General features: G+C 43.8%; 1 protein-coding gene across 2 annotated transcripts in view; it reads right to left on the bottom strand.

The window, feature by feature from the left end:
- Positions 1-957: 957 nt before the first annotated feature.
- The window catches only part of fam174c (family with sequence similarity 174 member C), a 32,483-nt gene continuing 13,106 nt past the window's right edge, over positions 958-20,334 (bottom strand). The window contains exons 2-4 of one of the 2 annotated variants that reach the window (XM_033046452.1): positions 17,776-17,898; positions 13,997-14,077; positions 958-1,710 (exon numbers count right to left, since the gene is read on the bottom strand). In XM_033046452.1, the coding sequence (XP_032902343.1) occupies positions 14,044-14,077; positions 17,776-17,898 (157 nt within the window). In that variant the 3' untranslated portion in view covers positions 958-1,710; positions 13,997-14,043. The remainder of the gene's footprint in view (positions 1,711-13,996; positions 14,078-17,775; positions 17,899-20,334) is intronic. The other variant, XM_033046453.1, reaches the window with a different exon arrangement.

Below are 20,334 nucleotides of genomic sequence, written 5' to 3'. Positions count from 1 at the left end.
GCCCAGACGAGTTGAGCCAAAGGACCCGTTTCCATGCTGTATGACAACTATGACAAACCTCAAAGTCATGTGGTAAAAGCACGGCTGAGTCCACATTAAACAGGATTTCAGTTAATTGAAGATTGTAAATCATGGTGACATTTGTAAAATGCAAATCAGCAGCAAACTGATGCATCGCCTTCTTGTAACCAGTCAGTTCCTCAAATGTGTGTAGATCATGTGTAGGAAGAAGCTGCAGATGCTGGTTTAAACCGTAGACACAAAATGCTGGAGTAACTCAGCAGGACAGGGCAGCATCTCTGGAGGGAAGGAATGAGTGACGTATCGTTCATTTATTTTAGTTTTTCAGAGATACAGCGCGGAATCAGGCCCTTCGCCCCACTGAGTCAGACCGACCAGCGATCCCCGCACATTAACATTATTCTACATGCTCTAGGGACAATTTACATTTATACCAAGCCAATTAACCTACAGACCTGTACGTCTTTGGAGTGTGGGAGGAAACCGATGACCGCCGAGAAAACCCATGCGGTCACAGGGAGAACGTTTAAACTCCATACAGATAGTCAGGATCAAACCCGGGTCTCAGGCGCAGCAAGCTCTGTAAGGCAGCAACTCTACCACTGCGCCGCCGTGTTCTATATCTCTCTACATCACTGTCTATATCTCTCGTTTCCCTTTCCCGACTAGTCTGAAGAAGGGTCTCGACCCACAACATAATCCATTCCTTCTCTCCAGAGATGCTGCCTGTCACGCTGAGTTTACCCAGCATTGTGTGTCTATGTGCGTAGGTCATATTTGTTTTTACCTGGGACTTGAGAGTTGCTCCTGATTGCAACAATTCCGATTTCCTACTAGTCTCGCTGCAAACGAGACATTTTTACCTGTTCTTTCCCCATTGCTTTCCCATCAAAGATAACTTTTTGGTGCATTAGAATCACGAGTGCAATAGATTAAGAAACATTTTATAATAAACAGCAACCAATGATACCCAATGGATCCTTTTGCATCCTTCTTTAGTCTGAGCAGTACATGTCAATCCCATGTTTAAAAATTAATTGTACCACAAGGTTTGACAGGCTTTCTGAAAATTTAATTTAATTTAATGGGGACAAAGAGAATACTGCCATGTTTGAAATGTAATACCAACCTCTTCCTGGGAGGGCCATGGTTATTTAACTTTGCTCTGTATTTAAGATGGATGAAACTAAAGATGCCACAAGAGGCAAAAATTTACGCGTTTCCTTCAAAGAGTATCTGTTCTCTGCCAATCACTAAATATTTATACACCAGTCTCCGTGTTGCGTAAACATGTGGCTCTCCGCAGTGAACGGCTTAAGAGCGATCATTCCAGTCGGTGAAACGTTGATGCAAATATTTCATGACAGAAAACCAAATGTGTTTTAAGGTTTGCAAATCCCACTTGCTGCAAAGTAGTACTTTAAGAAAAACAATTAACGCAGACATTTCTTCAATTCATCTTTCTGAACGATCGATATAAAGCGATACAGAAACTTCAATGCCAGCATAAAACCTCCGCCCAAAACTGTCTCCTTCAAGGTAGAGCGTCTGGCTGTGCCTGAATTGTTACCTGTCCCACACAAAACCATACAAATATTTTCAGTCACTGGTTGGTAATAAGTGGGTGACAGGGAGCTTCTTAAAATGGCAAACCAGGAAACGTCACGTTCTCTGCTTGTCCCTTGTTATCTGGAAACAAAAAAAAAAGTATAATTAATATCACAAATTGAAACTGTAAAATGACAAATTTAAAGTGCTTGCAACATGCCCAACAAAACTAGGTTCAGAAACAAACACTTGGGACATTAAGAAAGGGCCAAGGGTGGTGAATCTATGGAATTCATTGCTACTGACGGCAGGGAGGCCATGTCATTGGGTAGAGATTGTCATTTTAAAGCAGAGATTGACAGGTTCTTAATTTGTAAAGGCTTCAAAGGTTACGGGAAGAAGGCAGGAGAATGGGGTTGAGAGGGAATAATAGAACGGCCATGATCAAATGGCAGAGCAGTCATAGAACCATACAGAGTGGAAACAGGGTCTTCAGCCCAACTTGCCCATACCGACCAATATGCACCATCTACACGAGTCCCACCTGCCTGCATTTGACCCATATATCCCTCTAAACCTGTCCTATGCATGTACCCCTCCAAATGTTTTTTATACATTGTGATAGTACCTGCCTCAACTACCTATCCGGCATCTCTGGGATGTCCCAATGTTGACAGATACTAATGATAGACCCAAAATACTGGAGTAACTCAGCGAGAAAAGATATAGGTGACGTTTTCAGGTCGGAACCTTTTATCAGATTTCTTCAGAAGGGTCTCGACCTGAAAATGGGGTAGGTCATTTAGAACGGAGATGAAGAAAAACTTTTTCACCCAGGGAGTTGTATATCTGTGGAATTCTCCGCCTCAGAAGTCAGTGCAGGCCGATTCGGGGAATGGGGCACAGATTGTGGATGATCAGCCATGATCACAGGGAATGGCGGTGCTGTTTCGAAGGGCCTACTCCTGCACCTCCTGTCTATTGTCTATTGACAAGCCACCTATTACTTTTCTCCAGAGATGCTGCCTGACCAGCTAAGATACTCCTGCATTTTGTGTCTATCTATTGGAGTAATAGGCTTGTGTTAATGATGAAGTGAAGGACCCTTCATCAGACTCCGACAGATCAAATCTAGTTGAACCATAACCATTCCATAACAAGCTAGGTACTCAAAGCCTAAGCTAAAATATTTAGTGTTTATTTTCTTTCTGAGAGTAAAAAGGCAGAACAATCGGCCCCGCTTCAAAAACACTTACAAATCAATGATTTGCTTGGTCATTTTTGAACTGAAGAGTCATTTGTACCCCAAGGGTCTGGAGTCAGACACATGCCAGGGCAAGTGAAGACTGAAAGTTTTTCTTCCTTCAAAAAGGATCTTAGAGAACTAGTTTGTTTCTGCGTAGAAACAAAGAACTGCACATGCTATGATGCTTAAGAGTCGATCATACGAGTTGAGTGTGGTTTATTGTCACGTGTACAGAGGTACAGTGAAAAGCTTTTGTTGCATGCTAACCAGTCAGCGGAAAGAATGATTACAATCGAGTCATCGGTGTACAGACACATGACAAAGAAAACGTGAATAACATTTAGTACAAGATTAAGTCCAGTCAAGTCAATAGGTGCAGGAGTAGGCCATTCGGCCCTTCGAGCCAACACTGCCATTCAATGTGATCATGGCTGATCATCCACAATCAGTACCCCGTTCCTGTCTTCTCCCTATATCCCATGACTTCGCTATCTTTAAGAGCCCTATCTAGCTCTCCCTTGAAAGTATACAGAGAACTGGCCTCCACCGCCCTCTGAGGCAGAGAATTCCACAGAATTCCTCTGTGAAAAAGTGTTTCCTCATCTCCGTTCTAAATGGCTTACCCCTTATTCTTAAACAGTGGCCCCTGGTTCTGGACTCCCCCAACATCGGGAACGTTTCCTGCCTCTAGTCGGATCAAAGATAGACCGAGGGTCTGCAATAGTGTAGGTAGTTGCTCAGGACTGCTCTCTAGTTGTTGGTAGGATGATTCAGTTGCCTGATAACAACTGGGAAGAAACTGTCCCCGAATCTGGAGGTGTGCATTTTCACACTTCTATACCTTTTGCCCAATGGGAGAGGGGAGAAGAGTGGGTGGCCAGGGTGCGACTTGACTATCCTGTTGGCCTTGCCGAGGCAGTATGAGGTGTAAATGGAGTCAATGGAAGGGAGGCTGGTTTGTGTGATGGTCTGGGCTGCGTCAGTGCTTGGGTCTGGAGTCAGGCACATGCCAGGACGAAGATTTCCTTATTTCAAAAAAGGATCTTACGCGAACCAAAGATACACAAAAGTGCTAGAGTAACTCAGCGGGTCAGGCAGCATCTCCGGAGAAAAAGGATGGGTGACATTTTGGGTGGGGACCCTTTTTCAGACTGAAAGTAGGGAGTGGGGGTGCGGGGTAGGGGTGGGGGTGAAGACCAGGAGGCGACAAAAAGTACTCCGGCACTTTGTGTCTACCTTCGGTATAAACCAACATCTGCAGTTCTTTGTCCCGATGCCTGAAGAGAACCAGGTTGTTTTGATGACAAAACCAGTAATTTCACCACCTCCACAATTAATACACGCTTCTCGAAACTCATGAATGAACTATTTAAATTCCAGTAATGATAATGTAGCATCGTGGTAAGGTTACTGGGCTTGTATCCAGCTGCCTGGACTATTTATCAGGAGACTTTATTTCGAGTCGCACCATAAGCAGCTAGTAATTCAAGTAATCAATTCTAAACAGAACAAAAACAGCACCCGTATTTGGGCTGCTGCAAGCATCAATCTGGATTACAACTGTTTATCAGAGAAGAACTTTCACCATCCTCGTGTGGTCTGGACTACAAGTGCGACTCCAGAACCACTTAACTGCCTCCTCAGCCGAGCAGCAAGATGCGTGGATAACAAATGCCAGCAGCATCTGCATTCAAGAGTCAAGAGTGTTTTAATCATATGTCCCAAACAGAACAATGAACTTCTTACTTGCAGCAACACAACAGAATATGTAAACATAATTCTCTATAAACAATATAATAAACAAAAAAGTTTGGCACACATATAAAAATACCGTGTATATATATATATATATATATATATATCTCTCGTTGTTGGCTTCAATTAGTTTTTTGTACCTTCTTACCTCTAGTTTCCCTCTCCCGACTCCCAGTCTAAAGGGGACCTGAAACGTCACTTATTCCATTTCTCCAGAGATGCTGTCCAACACGCTTATATTACACACACATAAATATATGTAATGAATATGTAATGAAATATAAAATATCTTTATATGTTCATATACACACAAAAATACATACAAATATTCTGACTAATTTTATATAATATCTATATCTATCTCCACATAAACAAACAAAAATAGTGCAAAAAGACAAAACTAGTATTTGTAGTTCAGAGCTTATTTGGAGGTTGTAATGTTTAATAGCCTGAAGGTGCATGGGAGAAGCTGTTCCTGAGCCTTAACGTTAGTTTTCAGGCTCCTATACCTTTGTTCCAATGGCAGGAGTGAAATGAGAGCATGGCCAGGGTGGTGTGGGTCTCTGATGATTGTCGACTGTCTTTTTGAGGCAGTGACCCCTGGTAGATCCCTTCGATGGTGGGGAGGTCAGAACACGTGATGGACTGGGCAGTGTTCTATAGAGGAAACTCTTTGTTCTAGGTTAAGGTGACCGAGCTACTGTCCCTGGATGGTGAGAGGACTTTAAACCATGTTAAAAACTGCAATCAATACTGCTGGGACTGCAGCAGTAACAAATGCTTGCTGGGTTCTGTTGAAGTTAGCTAGGAAAACCAAGCTGTTGGATGCAGTCACCAGAGTAAACTATCCCAGGTGGGAGAATAGACAGGTTTTCCTCCCAGAGGAAGGAATCCCAGTGGGGTACAGGGATGAAAAGAAATGTTTTCTATGACTTTAGGATACCGAGCTTTGTGGGGTAGTGAAGTGGGAGACTACTTTGATTAACAGCCTTCCTTTAACTGTGGTTCATAGACCTTCCCATTATTTATATAGTACTTTAGAGCTTGTAAATTCAGTGTAGGCATCTAAAAGTCCCACGCCAAATCGTCATCTAGCCATGTTCTTCAAGGATACTGCCTGACCTGCTGAGTTATTTCAGCACTCTGTCTTTTTTTTTTAAAACACACAAAGCGGAGTCAGAGTCATGCAGCGTGGAAACAAGACTTTCAGCCCAACTTGCCCAAGCCGACCAACATGTCCCATCTACACTAGTCCCACCTGCCTGCGTTTGGCCCATATTCCTCCAAACCTGTCCTATCCTCCAAACCTGTCTAACTGTTTCTTAAACGTTGCAATAGTCTCTGCCTCAACTACTGCCTCGGGCAGCTTGTTCTATACACCTTTGTGTGAACAAGTTACCCCTCAGATTCCCATTAAATACCCTTCACCTTAAACCTATGCCCTCTGGTTCTCGATTCCCCTGCTCTGGATCGTTCAGTGTACTGACGATGCCCTTCTCGCCTGGCCACCTTTGTGCTCCGGGGCCGGCCTTAGGGGCACGGGAAGCAAGACCCCGGTTGACTCCCCTACCGACCTTGCTCCTTGCAACCGTCGTCACTGGCTCCCTCTTAATAATAATGATATATTTTATTGTCATTGCACATAAGCTCAACGAGATTTGGTATGCAGCTTCCAACCGATGTCATAACATAAATAACTAATAAAATTTGGATTTAGATATTGATATCCTGAGAACATGGATTGTAATAGAACAGTGAAACAGTCAAAACAGTTCAACAGACTAAAGTGCATATGTGTCTTCAGTACTCTGGTCTTCGCAGAGACAAACTCAGGCTCAGCGGCATCCCCTCTATAGGCCACGGCCCGCCGGGTCTTCCTGGTCAGCGGAGGTTGGGGATCATCAGGTTATTTGTGGGACCGTACCCGAGCAGTTATCACTGCAGGGGCCTTCACTACATTGATATTATTGTAACAACATTTCTACTGAGCTGTTTCACTGGAGAGTGGGCAGCTTAATGGAGACATCCATTGCTTAGATGATGAACTAATCTAACAAAGCCAGATTGGGGTAGAGGGATTTATATTGGCAATAGATCCAATGCTAGTTTCACTGTCAAAACAGGGAGCTGGCTGTGGGATGGACACATTACAAGTATCTTTGATACGAGTAACCATATAACCATGAGTACTCGACCCATTTTCTGTCATTGAAGTGGCCAGGATGTCAGGACATCGCCCTCTGGAGCTGAAGTCCTCCTTCATCACATCAGTCGGTTCCAGGATCAAGATATATGTAAAGATGACCATGTCCTGTGGCAAGTGGAACCAAAATATGCACGTCATATATTTGTCTTAAAGAGAGTGGCTGAGACACTATACTACTCATTCTTGACAGCAATGCTCATCCCATGAAGGAATTGATTCGAGTCCTCTTCCAGAAGATGATGCACCCATCCCCATGTTCTTTAACCTGGCCATCGCCTGTCAACATCTCACACAAATGGCAATTTCCACATGGAAACATCCGAGCACCTACGCCATGATAGCTGAAGCGGTAGAGTTGCTGCTTTACAGCGCCAGGGACTCTGGTTCCATCCTGACAATGGGTGCTGTCTGTAAAGAGTACGTACGGTCTCCCTGTAACCGCGTGGGTTTCCTCCCTCATTCTAGTTTGCTTATTTGCAAATCTTTTCCAGTGGGGCAGTTGTTCCTGTGGAAGTAGCCTAATCCGTGTGCACCTGGCAGAAATAGGTCCAGATCCTGTGACATATGAAACCAAGATAAGCAGAGAGCAGGATGAATCGATTTCTGCTCACTCGCAGAAGTGTCACACGGTTGCAATAAGGAATTGTGTTTATACACCTGGGAAGCAGTGAGTTGCTTGGATAACATAAAGGGAGCATCATCTGCATTTACTTTATGAAATACATTGTCACCAATCCATGCTCGCCAGAGATGCTGCCTGACCCACTGAGGTACTCCAGTATGTGTCTTTTTTTGTAAACCAGCATCTGCAGTTCCTTGTGTCTACCTAATTTTGAAGTTTAGCCCCATTATTATAGAGTAAATTACAGCAGCCAATTTACACAGTACAAATTCTTACACACCATTTCAAGAAGTTTTAACACTGACTAGAGGAGTAAATAATGCAACGGTACTGGGAAGATGCCAATGCCTTTTGAAGAGAGCCACAAGATCTCTCATGCTCACCCGCAAAGACAGACTTATAACCCTGTCCCACGGTACGAGTTCATTCCAAGAGCTCTCCCGAGTTTAAAAAAAAATCAAACTCGTGGTAAGCACGGAGAATGAACATAGCGGGTACGTCGGAGCTCGGGGACGTCATTTAGCGGCTCGTAACGCTAACGGCAGGTACTCGGGAATACTCGCTAACGGTAAGCACGAGAAGACTCGTGAAGATTTTTCAACGTGTTGAAAAATGGCCACGAGAGCCCCGAGTACCGACTAGTGGCCATTACCATAAATCTCAGAGTTCGAATCAAGTTCAAGTTCAAGTGTTCAAGTGAGTTTATTGTCACGTGTCCCTGATAGGACAATGAAATTCTTGCTTTGCTTCAGCACACAGAACATAGTAGGCATTTACTACAAAACAGATCAATGTGTCCATATACTATAATATAAATATATACACACATGAATAAATAAAATGATGAAGTGCAAATAACAGATGATTGGTTATTAATAATCAAAGTTTTGTCCGAGCCAGGTTTAATAGCCTGATGGCTGTGGGGAAGTAGCTATTCCTGAACCTGGTTGTTGCAGTCTTCAGGCTCCTGTACCTTCTACCTGAAGGTAGCAGGGAGATGAGTGTGTGGCCAGGATGGTGTGGGTCTTTTATGATACTGCCAGCCTTTTTGAGGCAGCGACTGCGATAAATCCCCTCGATGGAAGGAAGGTCAGAGCAGATGATGGATTGGGCAGTGTTTACTACTTTTTGTAGTCTTTTCCTCTCCAGGGCGCTCAAGTTGCCGTACCAATCCACCATGCAACCGGTCAGCATGCTCTCTACTGTGCACCTGTAGAAGTTAAAGAGAGTCCTCCTTGACAAACCGATTCTCCGTAGTCTTCTCAGGAAGTAGAGGCGCTGATGAGCTTTCTTGATGATTGCATTAGTGTTCTCGGACCAGGAAAGATCTTCAGAGATGTGCACGCCCAGGAATTTGAAGCTCGTGACCCTTTCAACCATCGACCCGTTGATATAAACAGGGCTGTGGGTCCCCATCCTACTCCTTCCAAAGTCCACAATCAGTTCCTTGGTTTTGCTGGTGTTGAGGGCCAGGTTATTGTGCTGGCACCATATGGACAGTCGCTCGATCTCTCTTCTATACTCCGACTCATCCCCATCAGTGATACGTCCCACAACAGTGGTGTCGTCAGCGAACTTGATGGAGTTTGCACTGTGACCGGCTACACAGTCATGAGTAGAGAGGGAGTACAGCAGGGGGCTGAGCACACAGCCTTGAGGTGCTCCCGTGCTGATTGTTATCGAGGCTGACACATTTCCACCAATACAAACAGACTGTAGTCTGTGAATGAGGAAGTCAAGGATCCAATTGCAGAAGGATGCGAATCGGGAGAGCTCTTGGAATGAACTTGTACCGTGGGACAGGGTTTTAAGTTTAACAAGTCGTCCAAAATGTAACACTTCTTGCAGCGGTAGAGTTGCTGCCTCACAGCACCAGAGCCCCGGGTTCAATCCCGACAACGGGTGCTCCCCGTGACCTGCGTGAGTTTTCTCTGGGATCTCAGGTTTCTTCTCACTCCAAAGACGTACAGGTTTGTAGGCTGATTGGCTTGGTATGATTGTAAATGGTGTGTAGGATATTGTACGCCCGTGGGGATCGCTGGTCGGCACGGACTCAGTGGGCCGAAGGGCCTGTATCTCTAAACTAAACTAAGCAGCAAGCTGTATTTAAATATCAACTTTTAAACAAAATGTTGAACCCCCAGAAGGAGGACTAGAATTGACGGCCACATGATTCCATGGCTTGAAAGTTACCAATGAACCAAAGCACCGAAGTAAACAGCAAATACAGCCAAGAAACAACACGGTTAAGTCTAAGCATTTGAAAGCTGAGAATTCCCTACGAAAACCTTCTGAAACCAATCAATAATATGCAAAAGAAGAAATGCAAGAATTTGCTGCAAGGATCTTTAAATAGAAACATCTCTCGCTGAAAAACATTAATTGGAATTCACATTCAGTGCATGTTGCTGTATGCTGCCATTCACAAACAGGCTTGTGCCACTTCAAATCTCAGAGGCAGGAGCAGTGGGAAATAATGTTTTCTAAAGTCGGGCTTGCGATTTTCACAAAAGGAAATATTTCACACCAACTAAACACTAATTAAAATTCTGAGTGACTGAAATCCCCAATAATCAATTTAATGAGATTTTGTGTGTTACCAGCTGAGTGGCAGAAAAGGAAATGGTGCAGTTTCCAGGGAAAATAGCGAAGAGTTTAATGCCCATAGTATTATTGTGCAAAATAATGTGACAGCATGGAAAATATACAGTGCATTCAGAAAGTATTCAGACCCCTTCACTTTTTACACATTTTGTTTTGTTACGGCCTTATTTTAAAATGGATTAAATTCTTTTTTTTTTAATCATCAACCTACACACAATACCCCAAAATAAAGCGAAAACAGGTGTTCGGAAATTTTTGCGAACTAATTAAAAAAAGAACTAAAATATCGCATTTAAATAAGTATTCAGACCCTTTACTCAGTACTTTGTTGAGGCACCTTCGGCAGCGATTACAGCTTCAAGTCTTCTTGGGTATGACGCTACAAGCTTGACACATCTGTATTTGGGTAATTTCTCCCATTCTTCCCTGCAGATCCTCTCAAGCTCTGTCAGGTTGGTTGGGGTACATCGATGCACAGCTATTTTCAGGTCCCTCCAGAGATGTTCGATTGGTTCAAGTCCAGGCTCAGGCTGGGCCACTCAAGGACATTCACAGACTTGGCATGAAGCCTCTCCTGCATTGTCTTGGCTGTGTGCTTAGGATCATTGTCCTGTTGGAAGGTGAACCTCCGCTCTAGTCTGAGGTTCTGAACGTTCTGGAGCAGGTTTTCATCAACAATCTCGCTGTACTTTGCTCCGTTCATCTTTCCCTCGATCCTGACTGATCTCCCAGTTCCTGCCTCTGAAAAACATCCCCACAGCATGATGCTGCCGCCACCATGCTTCACCATAGGTATGGTATTGGCCAGGTGATGAGCGGTGCCTGGTTTCCTCCAGACGTGACGCTCGGCATTCAGGCCAAACAGTTCAATCTTGGTTTCATCAGACCAAAGAATCTTGTTTCTCATGATTTGAGAGTCCTTTAGATGCCTTTTGGCAAACTCCAAGCAGGCTGTCATGTGCCTTTTACTGAGGAGTGGCTTCTGTCTGGCCACTCTACCATAAAGGCCTGATTGGTGGGGTGCTGCAGACATAGTTGTCCTTCTGGAAGGTTTTTCCATCTTCACAGAGGAACTCTGGAGCTCTGTCAGAGTGACCATCGGGTTCTTGGTCAACCTCCCTGACAAAGGCCCTTTTCCCCCGATTGTTCAGTTTGGCTGGGTGGCCAGCTCTATGAAGAGTACTGGTGTTTCCAAAGTTCTTCCATTTAAGAATGACGGAGGCCATTGTGCTCTTCGGGACCTGCAATGCTGCAAAAATTGTTTTATACCCTTCTCCAGATCTGTGTCTCGACTCAATCCTGTCTCGGAGGTCTACGGACAATTTTGCTCAATTTTGAGTGTCATAGCATATGGTCTGAATACTTAAGTAAATGCGATATTTCAGTTATTTATTTTTAATTACTTTGCAAAAATTTCTAAACACTTTACGCTTCTTCATTCTGGGGTATTGTTTGTAGATTGATGGTAAAACAAATGAATTTAATCCATTTTAAAATAAGGCTGTAACGTAACAAAATGTGGAAAAAGTGAAGGGGTCTGATTACTTTCTGAATGCACTGTACACAGCAAGTTGTTGAATTGGTCTCAATTCCCTATCCAGAGTATTAATTACAAAACATAAGAGTTGGAGTAACTCAGCAAGTCAGGCAGCACCTGTGGAGGGAATAGATAGGAGATGTTTCGAGTCATGACCCTTCTTCGGGCTGATTGTAGTAGTTCATAAGTTATAGGAGCAGAATTAGGCCATTCGGCCCATCGTGTCTACGCCGCCATTCATCATGGCCGATCTGTCATTTCCTCTCAACCCCATTCTCCTGCCTCCTCCCCATAACCTCTTGCACCAGTAGTAGGGGGGGAAGAAAGCTGTAAAGGAGGATTGGGGTGGACAAAGCATGGCGGGTGATAGGTGGATACAAGCGAGATGGGTTTTTGATTGCCAACTGCGATAAATGACACAGGCCTATCCACTCCCTCTGCAGCATACTGTCTACTCATACTGCCCGTTGAGTTCCTCCAGCACTTTGTGTTTTGCTCAAGATCCCAACGTCTGCAATTCCTTGCATCCCTAGGCTTTCCCCAATTATGGGTGAAAAAGATGGAGAATTACCATCCATGTTTCTTATTTACAGTAAAATCACAGACCTGCACGGGAAAAATCTTCGCTTTACAGGAAAAGGAACAGTGTTGGAGTAACTCAGCGGGTCAGGCAGCCATATTCTTGAGGACATGAATACGTGATGTTTTGGGTTGGGGCCCCTCAGATTGATTGGAGGGAAGGGGGGGGTGGAAACCTGGAAGAGAGGAGGGGCAGGACAGATCAGCAGGTAATAGGTGAATACAATCGAGACGGATTTTTGATATTCAGATGGTTGGACAAAGGCCAGAGATTTTTTTTAAAACAGAAGTTACGGGCCAAAAAGATTAAAGAGTTGCAAATTTTTGGGCTGGAGGAAGCAATATATGTAGAGGAGAAAAATAGTGCGTCCAGGTGGGGCATAGAGGGGGGGAGGGGAGTGTGGAAGAAAGGGGAGGGGATGTTTGTGTTATTAGAGGTGTCTGAAATTGGAGATTTCAATGTTCATACAGCTGGGGTGTAAGCTACCCAAGATGATACAAGATGTTTTTCCTCCAGGTTGCATGTGCCCTCACTCTGCAACAGAAGAGGCCCAGGACAGAAAGGTCAGTGTGGGAAAGGGAGGGAGAGTTAAAATGGTGAGCAACCATGTGACTCAGTAGGCCATAGTAGACTGAGCGCAAGTGTTCGACGAAACGGTTACGGAGTTTGCGTTTGGTCTTGCCGATGTACAATCTTGGTCCAGCTTTACAGGGTTCAGAATAAAAGGGCGCACCTTTATAAGGGAGATGAGGAATTTATTTCGTCAAGAGGGTGGTGAATCTGTGGATTTCATTGCCACAGAAGGCTGTAGAGGTCAAGTCAATGGATATTTTTAAGGCAGCTATTGATAGTTTTTTGATAAGGGTGTCAGGGGTTATATATGGTGTTGAGAGGGAAAACAGATCAGCCATGATAGAATGGGAGTAGACTTGATGGCTTGAATGGCCTAATTCTGATCCTATCGCTCATGAAATGTGTGGATAATTGCTTATTTGTTTACAATTAAAAGATGACTAAATAATAGGATTGTAACACTATCCAACCATAAAGCAGAACCTTGGGGGGGGGGGGGGGGGGGGGGGGGGGGGGGAGGTACGGTGGTGTAGCGGTAGAGTTGGTGCCTTACAGTGCCGGAGACCCGGGTTTGATCCTGACAACGGTGCTGTCTGTACAGAGTTTGTACGTTTGGCCCCGTTACAACATGGATTTTCTCAGATCTTCAGTTTCCTCCCACACCCCAAAGTCGTACAGGTTTGCAGGTAAATTGGCTTTGAATAAATATAAATCCCTAGTGTGTAGTAGTGTTAATGCACGGGGATCGCTGGTTGGATGCGGACTCGGTGGGCCGAAGGGCCTGTTTCCGCACTGTATCTCTAAACTAAACTAAGCAACCCCTCCCCTCACAGTTTTCTGTTCCTCCTACATTTTCTGGACATTTAGAAACACACTCCATTAATCTCTGGTTCCTCTTCTACCGCTAAGTACAAGCATCTTGGAGGGGGTTACATCCTGAAAAGCAGCACTCAATTCAAACATGCACAAACTGAACATACATTTTACACAGGTGTCAATTTGAGTGTGTTCTTTCAAAAATACAGCGTATAAATTAAGTTTTGCGTAGATCAAACTCGCATGAAAAGTGAAGTGCCTGAACTCGTTCATCAAACCTTTAGTCCATGTTTCCATTTTTTTTTAAAATACGAGATTCTGCTTAATTAGATTTATTCCTCTCCCAATCACACAACAATCTTCAGACAAACAAACATGGATATTTACGAAAGGGATACAGCGGAGGAATTGGGAAAGGAATTTTGTTAACGAGAGTCATAGAATAAGGTGGGTTGGAAGAGTGAAGGACAAACACCCATGAAACTCACAGCAAAGCAGCAGAGCGTGTCCAGAAGAATTTGCAATGGCTGTAAAGTCAACAAGATTGTGAGGCTGTGTAGTTAACGCTCCTGCAAAGATTGAAAGAAAGCAGGAGAAAAGAAAAAGAGTTTCATCTGTTATAGCAGACCAAATATTTGAATGCAAAGCTGAGCACCTACACCATTTCTCAACGATTAGAGTCAGAGTCATACAGCATGGAAATAGGCCCTTCAGCCCAACTTTCCCACACTGACCAACATGTCCTATCTATTACACTAGCCCAACCTGCCTGCATTTGGCGCCTGCCCCTCGAAACCTGTCCTATCCATGCACCTATCTAATTGTTTCTTAAACTATGCAATAGTCCTCTGCCTCGACTATCTCCTCTGGCATCTCATTCCATACAGCCATTATCCTTTGTGAAAAAATTACACCTCAGATACCTATTAAAACCTTTCCCCCCTCACCTTAAACCTGTGTCTTCTGGTTCTTGAGAAGCTGCGTGTCTACCCAATCTATTCCACTTATGATTTTATACACCTTTTTCAAATCATCCGTTATCCTCCTGCTCTCTGAGGAATAGAGTCCCAGCTTAAACCTCTCCCTAGAGCTCAGACTCTTGAGTCCTGGCAACATCCTCGTAAATCTTCTCTGTACCTTTTCCAACTTGATAGCGTTGTATGACAAAACCAAAATATACAAAACAGCTTGGTTTCCATTTCAGGCATTGAATATCAGCAAGCTGAACCTGGTTAGTCTTTAAAATTTCAGATGCATTGTGAATCACTCTCTATTCTTTCCAAACAACAGATGACTTCAGTATATCCCATGGTCTCTTTAACCATGAAATCCAGGGCAGATTGCAATGGGTCAATGACTCGTAGGTCTGGACTAATCTCTCGAATCATTTTACAAGGTCCCCATGGATGGGTTGTCATGATTCTTGTCTAGATGTCAAGTATGCCACGTATAATGAAATGAAAAACGTACACTTCCCCCATCATTTTGCAAAATGAATCAAAATGTAACTTCCCAGAGTAATCTTATCAGGTCAGTACTCACATCAGGCTGGCATGGTGATGAAATCCCCGACCATGAACCCAGCAAAACATACCGATCACCGCCAACGACAAAATAACTAGGCAGGTAACTAGCCAGATTTTAAATGAAAGTCAATACTCTACACATTATATAAATAGAGTGTTGGTGGCAGCTTTTAGAAACATAGAATAAATAGGTGCAGGTGTATGGCATTCGGCCCTTCGAACCAGCACCGCCAATCAATGTGATCATGGCTGATCATTTAAAATCAGTACCCCGTTCCTGCTTTTTCCCCCATATCCCTTGATTCCTTTGGCCCTAAGTGCTAAATCCAACTCTTACTAGAAAACATCAAGCAAATTGGCCTCCACTGCCTTCTGTGGCAGAGAATTCCACGGATTCACAACTCCTTGGGTGAAGAGGTTTTTCCTTATCTCAGTCCTAAATGGCCTACCCCTTATTCTTAAACTGTGATCCCTGGTTGTGGACTCCCCCAACATCGGGAATACATTTCCTGCATCTAGCCTGTACATTCCTTTAAGAATTTTATATGTTTCTATAAGATCCCGTCTCATCCTTCTAAATTCCAGTGAATACAAACCCACTCGACCCATTCTTTCACCATATGTCAGCCCCGCCATCCCGGGAATTAACCTGGTGAATTCCCTCAAAAGCAATAATGTCCTTCCTCCAATTAGGAGGATTTTGGTTTGAAGATCACTACTTTTCCCATTTAAATCTTATCCTCCAAAATATCAATGTTATATTTATAAATTTATGATTTTTTTTAGTACTTTTTTTCCCATTTAAATCTTATCCTCCAAAATATCAATGTTATATTTATAAATTTATGATTTTTTTTAGTACTTTAGTTTAGTTTAGAGGTACAGCATGGAACCAGGCCCTGCAGCCCACCGAGTCTACTCTGACCATCGATCACCCGTTCATACTAGTTCTATGTCTGCACACTAGGGGCAATTTTATTGTGGACAATTAACATGCAAACCTGCATGTCTCTGGGATGTGGGAGGAAACCCATGCGGTCACAGGGAAAACGTGCAGATTCCACAACGACAGCACCTGAGGTCAGGATCGAACCCAGGTCACTGGTGCTGTGATGCAGCTGATCCACCAGCTGCGCTACTATTCTGGCCTAATAACTTAATACATTTCTTTACAATATGATCAATCATGACCGGTCGATTACCATCCATCTTAACACGTTCCACCTGTTGATGAGCCTCTCTGTAAAGTTAAACCTCCCAGCCTTTCCTTACACCATTTCTTGAAAACCCTGAACCTGCCATTTTACTTTTCTCCTCCCCTCTCCCACCATAGTCATCCTACCAGTTCCACTGTTTGCATCCTTGTATCCTACTTGTTATCACACCTTCATAAATTCATGTTCTAGGAGTAGAATTAGGCCATTCAGCCCATCAAGCCTACTCCGCCATCAATCATGGCTGATCTATCTTTACGTCCCAGCCCCATTCTCCTGCCTAACCCCCGACACCCGCACTAATCTCAACTGTCTCTCGGCTTTAAAAATCTATCGACTTGGCCTTCACAGACTTCTGTGGGAATTAATTTCACTCTGACTAAAGAAATTCCTCCTCATCTTTCTAAAGGAACATCCTTTTATTCTGAGGCTATAGCCTCTGGCCCTAGACTCTCCCACTAGTAGAAACATCCTCTCCACATTCACTCTGCCAAGCCTTTCTCTATTTGATACGTTTCAAAGAGCTCCACCCCCTCATCCTTCTAAACTCCAGCGAGTACAGGTCCAGAGCCTTCAAACGCTCATCATGTGTTAACCCAATCATTGCCAAGATCATTCTCATAAACCTCCTCTGGACCATCTCCAACATCAGTGCATCCTTCCTCAGATATGAGGCCCAAAACTGCTCACAATACTCCAAATGCGGTCTGACCAGTGCCTTATAAAGCCTCAGCATTACACTATTGTTTCTGTATTCGCCCTCTCAAAATGAATGCTAGCTTGGATTTGCCTTCCTTATTACCAATTCAACATTTTTGGGAATACTGCACCAGCGCTCCCATCTACTTTCCATCTGAAAAAGGGTTCCGACCTGAAACGTTACCAATTCTTTTTCTCCAAAGATGCTGCCTGACCCACTGAATTACTCCCGCATTTTGTGTCTCTCTTCGGTATAAACCAGCATCTGCAGTTCCTTCCTACACCTCACTTTTCTGCCTCGGCAGATCTGCAAAACTTGTTCTGGGCTTAACTTATTTAAATCTACCAGTGACTCTGTAAATGTAATGTATACAAGGACAAAATATGCTAAGAACTTGGAACTCACATTGGATTCACTGCTCGCTCCCCTCAGCTTTGTAGCCACAAGAAACGGAAGTAGTTGTAATGAAGCAAGCATAACATATTGAGAACTCTGCCATTCTTAAGTGCAAGAGTCAATTTTAAAAGACTAATTTGCTCAAATAATAAGCAGTTGCCTCTATCCACCTCCTTTAAATTTGTTTCATATATTCAGCATTAGAGGTGCTTAGAAATGGGGAGAGTTTACAGTAAATAAAATATAGCCACACAATAAAACTTGAAAAATGGACACAAAATGGAGTAACTCAGCAGGACAGGCAACATCTCCAGAGAGAAGGGTTTCATGTCAAGACCCTTCTCAATGAACTCCCCTGAGCACAACAGCTCATAAGCAAAGTAATGAAGCTCAGAAGGGTGGGGACTGGATGCACAAACCACAATCATCACCTCCTCAGGCTCTTTGCTTCAAATAAAGTAGTGTCATCATCATCTGTGTCCATCGGAGCCATCTCCACATGGTCATCGAAGGAGGAAAGCAGCCCATACTTCTTCCTTTGCTTTTTCTTCAACCTAAGAAACAAAACGTCATATTTTAAATTCAATGAATGATACAATACTTTATTGCATACAACCCGACATATCATACAGCAGACCTCACCCAGGCAGTCCAGTCACCATGTTTCTGGCACCAACAGTCCAACAGAACTTATCTGAAGGAACTGCAGATGCTAGTTTACAAAAAATTTGCTGGGGTAACTCAGAGGGTCAGGCAGCATCTCTGGAGAACATGGATAGGCGACGATTCAGGTTATGATTCTTCTCCAGACTGGAAAAGTAATCTATCCATGTTCTGAAGGGATGCTGCCTGACCCGCTGAGTTACTCCAGCACTTTGTGTCTTTTTTTAAGGAATCAACATGTTGGTTCTGTTTCTCAGTTTCAATGAAGGGTTCCGGAAATGAAACATATCTTTCTAAAGATGCTCAGCATTTACTGTTTTAGTTGATATTGGACAAGATGGTTTACGAAAAACAAATCGCCTTTTTTTGCAGATGATTATTAAACATGGTTTCCCGAATCAACATAGAAAATAGGTGCACGAGTAGGCCATTCGGCCCTTACATCCAGCACCGCCATTCAATATAATCATGGCAGATCATCCAAAATCAGTACTCTGTTCCTGCTTTCTCCCCATATCCCTTGAATCCTTTAACCCCAAGAGCTATATCTAACTCTCTCTTGAAAACACCCAGTGAATAGGCCTCCATTGCCTTCTGTGGCAGAGAATGCCACAGATTCACAACTCTTTGGGTGACCCCTGGTTCTGGACTCCCCCAACATCAGGAACATTTTTCCTGCATCTAGCCTGTCCAATCCGTTAAGAATTTTACATGTTTCTATAAGATACCCTCTCATCCTTCTAAATTGCAGTGAATATAAGCCCGGTCGACCCATTCTTTCATCATATGTCAGCCCAGCCATCCCGGGAATAGAAGGAGAAGTGTAGCGGGAAACTGTCAGGTTCTTATATAATGGAGCGATTTATTTTTAAAAACACCAATAAGGGGCAAACTGATGATCCAAATTTCGAGAGATACTTATATGACAGTTTTGAAATGCTTGCAAGGTCTTCGATTTGAAGACTCCCAGATGTGCGTCTTTAAAAATGTGAATTCTTGATAGGTCTTTGCCTCTGTTGATTGCACATGCTTCAGTGCTGGGTTCTGCATGGATTTCTGCACCCATGGAACCAATTTTCATTACCAACAATGAGAAATCCAGGAGTTCTACAGATTCACCATTGAAAGGCTACAGTCAGATTGCAATACAAGTTTGGCTGGGAACAGCTCTGTCCAAGACTGCAAGTATGATGATCAGCGGCACAACAATACTCCCACAATGCCCCTGGTCTCCGACACTACTCCCACAATGCCCCTGGTCCCCGACACTACTCCCACAATGCCCCTGGTCTCCGACACTACTCCCACAATGCCCCTGGTCTCCGAAACTACTCCCACAATGCCCCTGGTCCCCGACACTACTCCCACAATGCCCCTGGTCCCCGACACTACTCCCACAATGCCCCTGGTCTCCGACACTACTCCCACAATGCCCCTGGTCCCCGACACTACTCCCACAATGCCCCTGGTCACCGACACAACTCCCACAATGCCCCGGTCACTGACACTACTCCCATGTGATGTATGGCTTGGACTATCAAGTGCAGGTACATGAAATCCCATAATAGATGTGCCAATTCTACAGATGCACCACAGAAAGCATTTTATCAGACTGCATCACAGCATGGTTTGGACACAGCTCCATCCAAGACGGCAATAAATTGTAGAGTGTTGTGGACATAGCCCAGATCATCACGCAAACAAACCTCCCTTCCATTGACTCCATCTAGATGGGTACAAAATCATGAGAGGAATAGATTGGGTAAACACACAGTGTCGTGCCCAGAGAAGGGGAATAGAGAACCAGAGGACATAGGTTTACGGTGAGGCGGGAAAAGATTTAATAGGAACCAGGAGGGTAACACACGCGGGTGGGACCAGTGAAGAAGGGGCATCTTGGTTACTGTGGGCAAATAGGGCCGAAGGGCCTGTTTCCACACCGCAAGACTATGAAATTGCCTGGTTCAGCAATTTAAAGAATTATGCTTAGCTAGTGATGTACAGTAATTTTAAGTAATTCTCATGCAACTGGCATCACATTCCTGATGGATATCTGATGGCAACTATCGCAACATTTAAAAATAACATTTTGGCATGTACATGGATAGGTTCAGAGGGATAGGGGCCAAATGCAGGCAGGTGGGACTAGTGTGGATGGGGCATGTTGGTCAGTGATGACTATGCGATCATCTTTTGATTTTAAAAAGCATGTAAGTGGCTGCACACATGGTCAATGTAGACAGGTATTTTTAAAAGGTAGATTGCCACAGACTGTTTCCAAGTAACAGCTGGCAATGACATGCATGACCAGTAATATTATGCAACCT

This window comes from Amblyraja radiata, chromosome 29, assembly GCF_010909765.2.
Source record: "Amblyraja radiata isolate CabotCenter1 chromosome 29, sAmbRad1.1.pri, whole genome shotgun sequence".
NCBI lineage: Eukaryota > Metazoa > Chordata > Chondrichthyes > Rajiformes > Rajidae > Amblyraja > Amblyraja radiata.
The sequence above is the reverse complement of the archived record's forward strand: the minus strand, read 5'-3'. Positions and strand labels throughout refer to the sequence as shown.